The sequence below is a fragment of the Anarrhichthys ocellatus genome, unplaced genomic scaffold (genome assembly GCF_004355925.1).
Source record: "Anarrhichthys ocellatus isolate YVR2014 unplaced genomic scaffold, GSC_Weel_1.0 scaffold9, whole genome shotgun sequence".
In the NCBI taxonomy this organism is placed as follows: Eukaryota; Metazoa; Chordata; class Actinopteri; order Perciformes; family Anarhichadidae; genus Anarrhichthys; species Anarrhichthys ocellatus.
In genome coordinates, this window is record NW_022280039.1 from 2,472,408 (window position 1) to 2,486,378 (window position 13,971).

The window sequence follows — 13,971 nt, forward strand, 5'->3', positions numbered from 1 at the left end:
TTTTTTTAACTTCTCACGTTTCTGTAAAACTATTTTCGGGACTCAAAAGTAGCCCTTGATTTGTCCCCGATCTGTTCGGTTGGAACAGCCGTAACAGCGTAAACCATAAGCATCATTGCTGCACTATTGAACCTGTATTCAGTTACCTGCCCTCCATCTGGGAAGCACGCCGATGTGTGACGTCATCTGCAAAAAACCTAGTCTATGGTAAGGCTACAAATTGGACAAAATTACGTTAAAAAAAGAGGGTAGTCACGTGACCCAAAACATACAGGAAGCGATCCACAAATGTGCAAAAGTAATTTCACATGTACAAATGGATCCACAAATGCGTATGTATGTATGCGTATGCGTATGCGTATTTACAAATTTTCCCCTGGGGATGAATAAAGTATATATCTATCTATCTATAAACCACTTAACATTTGTATGCATAATTTAAATATGTATTTACAGAGTAAATTATGCATATTTTCAAATCGCTCTGTATTTGTATGTATATAACGTTACACAAATGAAAAAATACACCTTTGTGGATATTTAAATATTTGTTGATCATACTACATATTTGTGGATTTTATTCTGTGCTACAAATATTACAGTCCAATTAGAAATAATATATTTTTCTGACCTGACATTGTTGAGATTGAGATCTTTGCTGTTTGGTCCACTCTACTCGACATTTAAGTCAAAACCTTTCAAATTTTCTTTTTTAACATGTGTATAAACAATCATTTCTAAACGATATATATAAAAAAGTGACAATTGTTTTGATAAAATGTTATATATGAATTATACAAATTGCACATTTTACAACACATCACATTAAGAATTTCTTCCTCATGGGACTTATTCAAAGCAGTGGTTGTGACTCATGGCAGAGGGACACGTTTTAAACTACAATTACTGGTTTGCGGATATATGCCTCAGCCAACCACTCATGTTGGCGTTTACATCCATGTCTGTCTAAAATGTCATCACTTCATCGTTTTATCCTTTTAGACATCTGAGATAAATTATCATAATTAGCAAATCAATTTCTGAGTCATTGCCACTAACATGTTTTGTAAGGTCACAGTGAACTTTGATCACCACATTCTGATTAGTTCATCCTTGAGTCCAGATAGACATTTGTGCCAAATTTGAAGAAATTTCGTCCAGACCGGACGACAACACAAAAACCACAAAGCCTCGGGCCACAGTTGGTGCTGCTGCAGAGGCATAAAAATGACAGACCACATGCTCTGCTTGTCTTTTTGTCAATACTGTAACCTGCTAAAACTGACATGACTGCACTAGACATCTGACCTACACATGATAAGCATCAGTCTTGTTGTCATCTGAGTGGTTAAAGATCATGGTGAAGTAAAAACAGGCAAGACACGGAGTACCAATCTATTTAATTTTTTATTTAACAATGCATGCCAGACATGATCCTATTCACATTGAAGAATACAGATTTGTATTTGCATCCAAATACTCACTACTTTGATTTCATATTATAATCTCTCTCTCTATCGTTCTTTCGATCATCTTTACAGGTCGTCTCTGTACACTCTGAGTGGAAGAACTGCATGCATTTGAAGGACATTAAATAAAGTGTGACCAGTAGGGGGATAAGTCCCTTTTAATTGTAGAAGCACATCAGCAATTATTGCAGAAAAAACGTGCGTGAAACTGTCTTTAGCTTACGAGTCATAATGATTAACCTTCTAACTTAACACCAGGCCTTGGTATGTAGTTGACAGGTAAGGGATTGGACAGTCTTTTACCAATGTAAAGGTAAAAGAATGTCCAATCATAGTCATAGGAGGGAAGCAGATCTGTTGATTACCATCATATGCTCATGAGATACAGTATAGCAAAATATTTAAAAAATACTGTACACTGAGACTATGTTGTGTTGTGTTGTGATGCCTCCCTGTTACTGGTGTCATTTATATCTCCAGGTTCACGCGCAGGTAATGTACAAGCACGCAAACACCAACACATGCACACACCTCCTATCAACCTCCCAGCCATGCCAACATACCATAAAACGAATAATAGTACCATGTGCACACAAGTTTAGTAGTGCCATGAAAGGATATGTTGTCTCGTATTCCTTACTGCAAGGACAAAGACATTTAAAAATAATATTTTGATTCCGTATCACAGTAGGTCAAATAGGAGGGCCTACACTTTTCAGTCTGCCGCAGTCTGTTTTCATCGTTAGCCATGTATAACTGAGTTGAGCTGTACAACTGTCTGTGGAGCGCGACTCAGCTCGTTTCCATTTGGTTTGGCAAAGTTTGGTTTGTTTCAGCTTGTGAGGGACCAAAGCCCTCTCTAACGATATGCAAATCTATAGTTGTTCGGATTTTTAGGAACTTAAACTCCTGTGAGTGAACAAAGTTAGTCGATATAGCATGAAGGCATTCCTTCATGTTGTATTGCCATTTCTGAAGACATAAGACACAACAAATATTGATGTCCCGAAGACGTAAAGCACAGTGATTATATAAGAAGCTTTCTGCTGCAGACAAATCCAAATCTCTCTATTTCTCTTTTTGTTTCCATCTTTCATTCCAGCATGATAATCTTACTACCTTGCATCACTGGGGTAATGTTGTCCCTGAGCATTGACTTGGGGTCAATCTTTCACCTCTTAAACATACTGCATACTATGTATTTGTTGAGGAAATTGCTAATCTTATCCTGTGTATGTACCGACGGACCACAACATCCCATTTGCCATCTTATAGGTATTTCAAGTGTGTTACTCCCCGATCTGTCCAACCCACATGAATGTAATTTATGTGGGTGTTGTAATTGCTGGGTTAAAGGGGCACTCCACCAATTTGACAAATAAAGGTCAGTTTACTGGTCATGGAGGTTTACCGTTCAGCCTATGAACACAGTGTGTATGTCGTTTGTAGCTCTAAAGGGAGCTTTCTGAAGTCTAAGAAAATAACTCTGACGATGTCATCGGCGTTATGTTCAGTCAAGCTTGACACATACCAAATATTTCACAGACAACTTGTGTTATTAAATGGGAGCAAGGTGTTTGAAAGATGAGATGATTTAACAGTCACGGAAGGTCTGTCAAAAGATGCTTTTGAGTTGCACCATGGGAATTGTAGGATTAAGTGTTTTTGAAACTTGATCCATACTGCGGACTAAACGTCCGTTTCTAGAAGGTCCCCCAACTGTGAGCAGGTGCAGTGCTAAATCACTGGAGTACCCCTTTTAAGGTTTAGGGTTTGGTTCAGCATTAGTAGGCGTATGAACAGTGTGGATCATCAAACAGATTTGGTTATAATACAGAGATAAGTCAAATTATACAAATTCATGCTATATTCAAACCCTTATGTCTCAGATTTATGTGCAAATATACTTTTTTCTTCAGCTATGAAACTATAATTCTCAACGATATGTTTTTATGTTTTTCAGTGGATTTAAACGTCCACACAAGCAATGGTACAGTCTATCAATATCAACATTCCCCCCAATCTGTACATCAGATGTGTTTAAAGAGAGCAACAAAGGTCTACGAGTGGATTTAAAAGCCAAAATAATCACAGATATTAGGGGCTAGATTAGATTTCTGATTCACTTCAGTCCCCACATAGTCCATCCATGCCCAAAAGGCACCCTACGTTTGGTATACTGGCAACTGTGTATTGCCATGTCAACTTTACATTAGAAAAGCTGCTTGATAAAACATACAATAAAACTACTTTAAACAATTTAAATATGATTTAGATTTACAGTATATCTGACAATTCGATATTTAATAAATAATATAATACATCAGCATTTAGTGCATGTCGATGGTCATCTTTTTATTAAATTTAAAAGCTTAATTAGAAAATACTTAAAATTTGACAAAAATATCACTGAGAAGATATAAATATTGATTTTGTAGTTCAAACAGGCATTTACTGTAATCATCATCAATGAGCAAGAAAATGTCAATAAATAGAATCAATCTCAAAATATATTCAACATGATTAAACTGAAATGTAATAGTGAGGAAATATAAAACAAACATAAAAAAAATCCGTAAGAATTCTATTCATTTCACTTTTCTTAAAAAGCCAACAGAGAAGGGCATCTTCCTCCTCCGGGACTTTTTCCATTACAATAAAAAAAAATGAGAACTTTCTAAAACACTGATCTGGCTTTCATCTTTTAATAATAATATACCTATGTGTCCTCCTCCATGTCACTTAAAATGCACATCTTTCTTATATTTCAACTAGAATGCATATACTTAACAGCTTATTTCAAGCTTCTTTTTTTTGTTAAAGATAAATTCGTAAATTAGCTCTTTCTTTAGGAACTCTTCTTGACCTGTATACAATTTATAATGGGCTCAATCATCAGGATTTCTATTACAGTCTCCTTTTGCAGTGTCTGGATTCAAATGCAATCAATAAAATAAAGGAGAAAATCAAATGAATGACAGATATGGAGAACATGAAGGACGGATCCATTAGGTGTAGGTGGATGTAAAACCATTGCAACATAATGCCACTGTCAAAACCTGAAGGAGGAGGGCTGGGCTACAATAGAGCAATGATCTGTTGAGTGTAAGGATTTTTGGTGTCAGGTGCAGGCAAAGAAGGTTCACCCAGCAAGCATTGCTTCTGAAATAGGCTCATAGCGCCCTCTTGTCCCCATTTTTTTTTTTTTTGCAATTGCACTTGTTAAAGCTCTCAGGGATCAGGACTGAACTAGAGTGTATGTTCTAGTGTCATGTAAGATTTCACTGACTGTGTGTGTGTGTGTATGTGTCAACATGTAAATATGCTCGTTGCTGCCCCGAACATCAGTTGTAAAACACTGGACGCTGTCACCGGCTAATCTCAGTCTTCCTGTCACATTCTTTCTCACTTTTTCCTGATAGTTCTACCTTTTCACTCTTATCACATGGCTAATAAAACCCAGTTTTTATTGCAGGTATAGACTGCTGACACTTGACAGCCTGAAGACTTGTGATCGGTTCATGACCTTCTGACTGGAGTGTGTTCAAACACGGCTTTCTTTTTCTAGCTAGACTGACAAAAGAAACAGTTTGGTTGATAGATTGTGCTACAAAACGCAAAACAATGAAAGGCAAATTTGATATACCTTTTGAAAAAAGAAATAAATATATTGATTATTTGAAAGGTGTATTTGTGTATCTAGAGGTAAGTTGTTGCCATGTTACAGCAATCATTTCCAGCGCATCCCAGAGAAGAAACAGTTCTCGATGGTTGAAAACACTTCACCGATTCTTTTATGAAGCAGCCAAAAATGTTAGCTAGTTGGCTTGTGCTGGGGTCGTACAGAGTGGAGTTAGGATAGTATGAAGAGAGGATGATGTATTTAAAGCGAAGGTTTTGCGACTCCGTGCCAAGACAAAGCGACAAACTGAGGTGGCTGTTTTTTCTTTTTTCTTCTCCTCTCTCTTTGTTTCTCACACTTGACAGTTTCTACCATATAATGCAGCTAGGAGTAACAGTATACTTTCTCTGACTTACGTGATTGATATGTGATGTAACACAGTGATGTGATGTCTACGTGACGTAAAGGTGGGTGGTGGGTTGAAGACATACAGTACAAATACACCTTCCATTGCCATAACACCCCACTGAGAGTTACTTAGCTACAGGAGGAGGTAAAAACTACTCTAGATTCATAGCTCTTTGTTTTTGACTGGTGTACAGGAGGACGCCTACATCTTCCATCCTGTTCCACCTGACACCTAATCCAGGGTAAAGTTGCCCTCCAGCACTGACTATGATTACACTTTTACCACCTTTTCTAACCTAAAACGTAAGTGAGAAAACAGTAGATCTGGTCCAGATCAGCATCTATGGGCAACTTCACCCTGCTTTCACTTTTGCCCTTTCAGCTTTCCTCCCTGGTCCTATCAGTGTGTGAGTGTGCCGACCAGTGTTCTTGTCACGTGTAGTTTTGTCTATCAAAGCTGCGGAATGCTGACGGAGTGGCCAGCTTTCTCATTGAGAGGCTGTCAGTCTTGGCTGTGTCAGGCCGTGCGCTAGACTTGCTCCTGAGGAAGGGGTTTCTGGTTCCTGCCAGACCCCGGCCCCCTGGCCCAGGCCCCATGTCTGCCCCCAGACCCGGTCCCCTCTCCATCCTTTCACTCACCGACAGGCTCTTCCGGTGCGGAGGGGCCAGCGTGAGGGAAGGATGGGAGTCATCTGAGGAGCAGCTGTTTGCTCGCTCCAGCCTGGAGAAGGGAGAGCAGAGAGGGGCCCCACTGGGCCCACCTAGGCCTCCCAGGCGAGGGGTATCAGGGTCTGGAATCAGGTCGTCGGGGTCCTCTGGATCAGACTCTGTGTGGCTAAGCTCTGCCTCTCTCTCTGGATGAGAGGAAGCAATCTCTGACGGCTTATCAAAAGGGAATGAGGTGGATCCTCCGGGGGAGTGTGAGCGTTCTGCAGGAGTGTACGGAGCTGAGACACAGCGTGTGTCGATGCAGTCAGTGATGCTGGTGTACTCTGCAGCTTTTACCTGGACTCCTGCCCCCAGTCCACTGTAGGAGCCTCTTGGTGTGAACATGAGGCTGTGTGACTTAACCAGAGGGGGCTCATCCAGGAATGCTGTGCCTGTCGTAGAGAGGTAGCGGGTGCTCTTAGAGCGCTCGAGCAGCCCTGCTGAGGGAGGTGGGGATGGATCCATGTCCCAAGGAGGTAAAGTGGTGTCTGGTAAGAGGTGGCCCGAGCACAAGGACAAATCAGCAGCTGCACTGTCGTCAAACATGGCTCCAGCTGTTCCGCTGCTGCCTAAACCGCCCTCCGAGTGCCTATCGCCCATACCGCTGGTGGCAGCGCTGCCGAAGTCCCGGCCTCCCGGCAGCACCGTCTCCATGATATCTGACTGCAGCGAGCAGTCTCTGTTGAGCGGCGGGACCATTCGGAGAGGATTCAGAAAGACCTCCGCAGGCCCTACCTCCTCAGAAGTTGAGACATAGATATCAATGCATGATGATGGACGGTGTTGCTGGGAGACCGACAGCGTCGCCAGGGGGAGGGGCTTAGACTCCTTGGTGGCGGCACTTGAGGACACTGATTGTGAGCTGTTGGCTCGATGGAGACTGAGCGAGCGTTCTTTGAAGAAGCTCTCAGCTCGTTCAGCTCCACTTGGACGTTCACTACCTCGACCGACATAAAATGAGTGACTCCTTGTCCGTGCAGCCATGCCTGTAGGAGAAGGAGGGGACATGGAGCCCTCAGCTGCTCCCTCCAGCGCCTCCTGCAGACGGTAGGTATTCCCTTCTGTGCTGTTAAAGCTGCTTTGACGGAGGATGTATGCTGCTTCGGGGCACTCACCATGGCGGAGTATATACGCAGAGTCTGTGCAGTCAGATGAAGTCCTGGAACGTACTTTGCTGACCTCCCCACGCTCAACGCCTGTCACACGCTCCAGCGCTACAGCAATTCGTCCAATCAGCTCCTCCATTTGGGCCAAACGAATGTCAACGGTCTGCAGCGAGGCCTTCATGAAGTGCTCCCTTTCATTGACTTCCTCCAGACGCATTGCCATATTTTCCACCCTGGTGGAGTAGAGCAGAAAGAAAATAAGACGTTATAAGCACTGGAGGGAGCGGAGTAAACAGGGATAATGGTGGGGAAAAAAGCATTTTTTTTTGTATCTTAGTTCCATTGTGCTGTGTGCATATTGCAGGATGTATATTTGCTTTTGTTTGAAATGTGCACTATAACATCTGTAGGCCAGGTTTCAGTTTCTTCACATCCTCTATCAACTGGCAGACAGCACATTGGACTTATTTGTAAACCAATTTGCCATAGGCTGGAGGTTTAAGGTAGAATGCAGAGAGAGGTTTTCTGTGCAGCCATGTGTCCGACCTTTCAGAAGTGACTCTGATCCTCTCATCGTTAGAGGAGTGAAATCGGTCATCTTTCTCTCTGAAGTACTCTTCTATGCACTGCTCCTCAAAGTCGTGGACTTTCTTCAGCTCATCCTCTGTGATGAAAAGTTCTGTGGATGAGGAAGTGATAATGCTTCAGTATCATATCATTTTTTTTATCACAGTATAATAATATCTAAAGTTCAATCAAAAATATATATAGTTGCCAGTGTTGCAGCGCTAAATGTTTATTGCTAATGTTTATTGCCACTCACTCAGTCCATAGTCCCTCTCGTCATCGTCATGCTTGCGCCAGCGACAACACAGATGCTTAAGGACCATAGTTATGTGACTGAAGATGATGAGGGGTGGAGGAAGGACCGGGCGCTCATGGAAGGTCATAATGAGCTGGTAGCGCTGGAATTTCCAAACCTGGTTGGAGATGGACTTCACCTCGAAGAATGTATTGCTATGATGATGGACGACACACAGAAATACAACACCAACCAAGAAATGTCAAATCCACTGAAAGCTAAAATTAACTAAATCAAGTCATCAGTGGCACAACAAAGATCACAACCAGGACAGATAGTATACAGCTTGATTGGTCGACTCCTTCACTTAGCATGCTACTGGACTGCAGAGACAAGTTTGGACACAGAGAATATTTGGAGATAGAAAAAAATGTGACAGCCAACACAATAAATGTCTGCCCAATGTGTAATGAGATTAAACCTTAAATTTAACAATTGTTTTCTCCCCATTGTGCACTTTTTGGTAATTACCCTGACAAATGTGTAGAAAAGGATGATTATTCTTTCAACATGGATTATTCAGAGGCACAATAACAGATCATTAGCATGATAATGTCTCTGCAAACGAAGCACCATCCCATTCTGTTAATACAATTTGCTACCAGCCTCAAATGACTGTGGTTAAACAGCAGCTCAAATACAAATTACTGTCAATTTTATTTCACTCACACACACACACATGCACACACACACACACACACACACACACACGCACACACGCACACACACACACACACACACACACACACTCAAATGAAGTCTAAAAGACACTTCGCCCATGTCTATTTTGTTTAAAACAGTATTAGTTTGATACTTCTATGAGTAAAATCCATGTCTCATTAATGTTATTTCTATCATCATGCAGCCAAAGTAAGTAATGATTGTTTACGTACTTGAACACAGCTATGAGTAGGTTGACGAGCAGTATGTTGGCCACCAGCAGGTAGCAGGCCATGATGGCTGGGACAATCCAGGCACCAGTCTTACAGGGAGGCAGGGCCACCACCCCCCCATCCTCTGTAGTGATGTTCTGCCCACAGGGGGCTGCACAACGCCACAAAACAAATACACACACATAAGTTAATGCAAGGTAAACTATGACATAGAGACTTGAAGCCATCATGAAAATTTCCGTAGAAATTTGTATATGCACAACAAATTAGAAAGACATGCTGAGACGCAACATAAACTAAAGACAAATTATATAGTAAAAAAAACAACTTACTTTAGCAAATTAAAATAAAGAAAACATAATACATTCAAGCACATACTGCACAATACCTTACAAGACAATAATAAAAAAAACAAAGAGACAAGTAAACCTAAAATACCAAATAAAATGCAGAATATTTTGCAAAAAAAACAAGAAGCATAATTTGTCTTTATGCTTCTAATAGAGGGGACTGGAAACTATAATGGTAGAGGCTAATGTTTGAAAATGTGCATCTGAAAATAAAATACACACCAAAACAATGCATTAATCATGTCTCATCACAAGTTGTGTTGCCAATATATTCAAACATGCAGGAGATGTTTAAAATATATTGTCACATATGTGTGCCATAGCTTCATTCCGTAATGGTTGATTGTTTTGAATCGATGTATTTAAGGTACACAGTATGTTTTTTCCATCTGTGATGGTTCAGTTGCTGTGGCTTATCTGGGGAACATTCAGCATTTGTTCTTGGTTTGTTTGCCTTTGAGATTCATTCTAGTCATGCTCATCATTGCTTGATGTTCAATTGTTTCACACAATGCAGCCCAAAGACAGAGAACTGAAGTAATTTGTTTCTATAATTCAAATTTTCACCCTCAAAAATTTGGATAAAAAACTCTGACAACTGAACCACGTGAAAAAACAGATTACAGATGATGAAAGGTGGCTGATTGATATATTATGGTCTATGTGTGTGTGTGTGTGTGTGTTTTATATGTTCATGGTGTGGTATTCATATGTAAATGTCAATGTTCTTATTAAATGTTGCCTATATTAGTATAAATATTTTTGCAATGTTGTAATTTCTCCAGTGAGAAGCTGAGCCAGCATAAAAAGGGGGAGGGTGATATGGTTTATGTGACAGACGGCGTTAACATGGCAGGGTCACTTCTTCAAATGAAACTAATTGAAAGTCAAGGCAACAAAATGAGTGGAAGAAAGATCAAGGGAATATCATACTTTCCTCTTGATGTAATAACTGACCAAAAACAAAGAGTATAAAATATTAGAACACATTTGAAAAGTGCTATTGCCACGAAACAGTGCCATTTGTCAGCCAGTGCCAAAATTAGTAAGGGTAAAGTTGCTTACAAAGCATAGCCTTACGTCAAGCTACTAGTTAGTCAATCCAAGATTTGGAGAGGAAAGGCAGCCTCATTCATACACTTTAAATTTTCTTAAACAAGCTTCTGGTATTTAAATAATATGCTGTTTAGATTTAGTAGCTGACCCAAGATACCAAACACATGAGGGCAACTTTAACCTCAGAGCATGTGGAGCCGCATGCACACTTTTGTCTCAAGTGGCCTCTAGTGGTAGGAGTGGGCATGACATGGTGGTAACGTGAGGATGATGAAGGAGAGGTGGGTTAGGTAGATGTGATTAAATTGAGGTTTATATCTATTGATTTACTGGGGGTTTGACTGCATTGGGCATTGTGGGATGGAGCACTACTACGCCAGGTTCCGTAAGTTCGTAAGTAATTGTCGGCCAGCCAGAGTTTGTCATTCACCCTTTGCCTTAACTTCCTACTATCTGAAACAAAGAATGAAAACATTATTTCAGATCTCTTCTCTTTGGGCCACTCCTCACATTCTGTACACACCATCATATATACAACCGTACAAAAAGACAACAGAACAGCACGCAAACGCACTCTCACTCTCAAGACATCTTCTCACAGACACTTTATTGAGTCAAATGTCACTTTGTCTACATGATATAAAATAATGTAGAGACAAAAACGATCAGGCCAAACACAATAAAAAGTGATGCCCTCATGTAAGAAGTTCAGCAACTTGACAAAACAATTCCGCCGATATGGTGTAAATATGTCAAGTATTTCCCAGTTCCGAATGTGATGTTATTTGTCTTGTAGTACAGTATTTTAATATGTGTTATAAAAGGAAAACTTCTGGTAATATGCTAACGATGGTGTGTATTTGGTCACATTGCTTACATCTCTCTTCAGAGTCAGCAGCTATTTTCCCCTGAATTAACAAAAGTGAAGTTTATTGAAAAGCTCTGACACTCTGGCCCTAAACTTACGGTCAATCTGGTCGGCAAACACCTCTCCGTAGATCATCCAGTAAGGCATGAAGAAGATGTTCCTAGCTAGCATCCAGGATGGGTCTTCATTAGGGTTGAGGATGGCCTGACGCGCCACCCCAAAACTCATCAGCACCACCAACATGATGATCACAAAATACATCATGTCGATCATCTGACAGAGGGAGGGGGGGGTAGAGGAGGACCGTCAAAGAGAGAAGGGAAAGAGTGAGTGGTTTAAGAAGAGAAACACATGGGGAGCAAAGTGAAGAGAGCAGTCCACTAGCCTCTGTTACATTATCCGTAATATATTTTTGGATTAAATGTGATATGCATTGTCTTTCAAAAAGCTGATACACATCTAATAAATAGTCACACTTGCAGGCCAAATTATCACTTTATTCAAATCACGAGGTGCACACGAATTTGGCAGAATAACAGCATTGTGATACTTCAGACTTTGAAAAGTATGGCGGTATTTCATTTTACATTTACATTTACATTGTCCTCTGAACTGCCCTATTTCAAATCTGTTTTTGGTACTGCGTATCACATATGCCAAATACCCGACTAAGTCATTGAATCCAAAACCACCCACCTCCATTAACCGTCCACCCCAGCCCAACCCCCTCATCTTTAGCTGATTTTCATATCAAAAAGGCATTTGTGTTCTGTAGCGCACAGCCAATGTCAAACACAGTTGATCATCAGACACATTTGAGCCTTTGATCCCTACTCTAGTTTTGTCCTCATGTTTGCATCAGAGGCTCTGATCTTGTGCTCTTTGAGATCAGACAATGAGGTTTAGAGGCACATAAGCTCTATTAGGACCAAGCCTGTACACCACATACAAATTAAACCCTTGCAATCATGGGACTCAGTGAACTCTTATAATTAGTATGGATCATGCAGAGTAGTGGTCAGAAAGTAGAAAAATCTGACATAAATGAAGAACACATAATGGGGAAAGGAGAAATGAGAAATGCTGGAGATAGAAAAGACAGACAGACAGACACACACACACACACACACACACACACACACACACACAATACGCCACCCCTGCCTCCTCTCACCATCTTGCCAATCATCATCACATAGGGACCCAGGTACTTGTTGACCCCAAAGATGTCCAGCAGCCGGATGTACCAATAGATGATGTTGACGCAATAGATGACCCGCCCGTAGCTCATAAGCGGCGGCTCCTGGAGACGCAGAACCATGCCGATGGAGAATATGAGAATGGCCATGAGGTCTGTGATGTTCCAGTACTCCTGAAGCCACACCTTCACCTTCTGTAACAACTTCCCCGGCTCTGACATCAGGATCTGGGAGAGGGTTGGAGGGAAATTGTTTGAGAAACGAGAGCAAGATGAGGATGCTCGCATACAGGAACGATGAAAGGTGTGTTCATAAACCAGAAATTGAAGTGAGCCCCAAAAGTGATTGAAATAGAAGCATAGAAATACAATACATCATGTCCACCATAGGAGGGCAGTATAAGTTCACCTATCAGGGCATCTAGCAGATGTCTGAGGAGGCATTGTCGTGCAGCTGAGAATGATGTGCCATAATGATTAATGCATTTGATACACTTACAGTACACACACAGCCACAGAGTGAGGCTGAACTGGTCCCATATGGCCACATACCTGTATTTTCTATTTACTGTTTTTTTGGGGGGGGGTTTCCCATCTGTGTGTCTTGCCTTCATTTCGACCCCCCTTCCTTCTCTCTCCCCGTGACTCTTTCTTTTGCTTCCTCTTCAATGGTTGCAACACAGTTTTCCCTATTAATCATGAGCTGTTTGATGGCATGGACATGATGCTTAGTCTCTCCACCACAAAACTCACTGAATTTAAGCGTAGGCGACATTATGGTGACAAGCTTTGTGTCTACAGTTCACTAGGTAGTTAGTGGTGAAGAACTGATTCGTGTGTTATGGATGCTGGTGCACAGGATCTGTTGTACCTCTCTCATTTTCTCAATGCCGTTGGTGAAGATGTAAGCGATGACGATCCACTCTTGAGGACAGGGCCACAGGTCCATCTTTACCAGGACAATGTAGTTGAACAACATCAGGTAGCCCACGTAGGCCAACTATGTAAAAACAACACAGCAGAGGGAAATCAGCAGGGACACATTCATGGCTATGCGCTGGTGTTTCTGGCTTTTCCCACAATGGCAAACTGTACATCAATAAAGTTCAGAGAAATAAACTGACTTGAATGGCTTTTGTGTGCAACTGCTGACATTAAATGGTTATTTATTAAATGATTGACCCTCATTATACCTCTCTTTAATGCGTTATTTTCAGATGTGATGATAGAGATTTGATGTCAAGACGCCTGATTGCTATACCTCCAAACCTGGCCTGAAAATGTCCATTATGTGTCTCCTGTGGCTGTATCTATTTAAATCCATGTCAGCTGTTCACTTTTCATTTGTCCTGCACTTATTTGCGCACTGTGGCTTATCATCAAAAACATTCTGATCACAATTCAAAACCAAACCATCTAAAAAAAGCAGAC

The 13,971-nt window shown here is 41.1% G+C and overlaps 1 protein-coding gene across 17 annotated transcripts in view; it reads right to left on the reverse strand.

Annotated features, from left to right (window-relative positions):
* Window positions 1–1,388: 1,388 nt before the first annotated feature.
* trpm3 (transient receptor potential cation channel, subfamily M, member 3) overlaps window positions 1,389–13,971 on the reverse strand; it is a 135,416-nt gene continuing 122,833 nt past the window's right edge. For 9 of the 17 annotated variants that reach the window (XM_031849176.1, XM_031849174.1, XM_031849170.1 and 6 more), the window contains 7 exons: window positions 13,412–13,540; window positions 12,517–12,768; window positions 11,441–11,615; window positions 9,069–9,219; window positions 8,137–8,330; window positions 7,860–7,992; window positions 1,389–7,546 (listed from right to left, as the gene is read on the reverse strand). In XM_031849176.1, the coding sequence (XP_031705036.1) occupies window positions 5,932–7,546; window positions 7,860–7,992; window positions 8,137–8,330; window positions 9,069–9,219; window positions 11,441–11,615; window positions 12,517–12,768; window positions 13,412–13,540 (2,649 nt within the window). In that variant the 3' untranslated portion in view covers window positions 1,389–5,931. Of the gene's footprint in view, window positions 7,547–7,859; window positions 7,993–8,136; window positions 8,331–9,068; window positions 9,220–10,804; window positions 10,928–11,347; window positions 11,354–11,440; window positions 11,616–12,516; window positions 12,769–13,411; window positions 13,541–13,971 lie in introns of all 17 variants that reach the window. The other 8 variants (XM_031849172.1, XM_031849167.1, XM_031849168.1 and 5 more) reach the window with 2 other exon arrangements.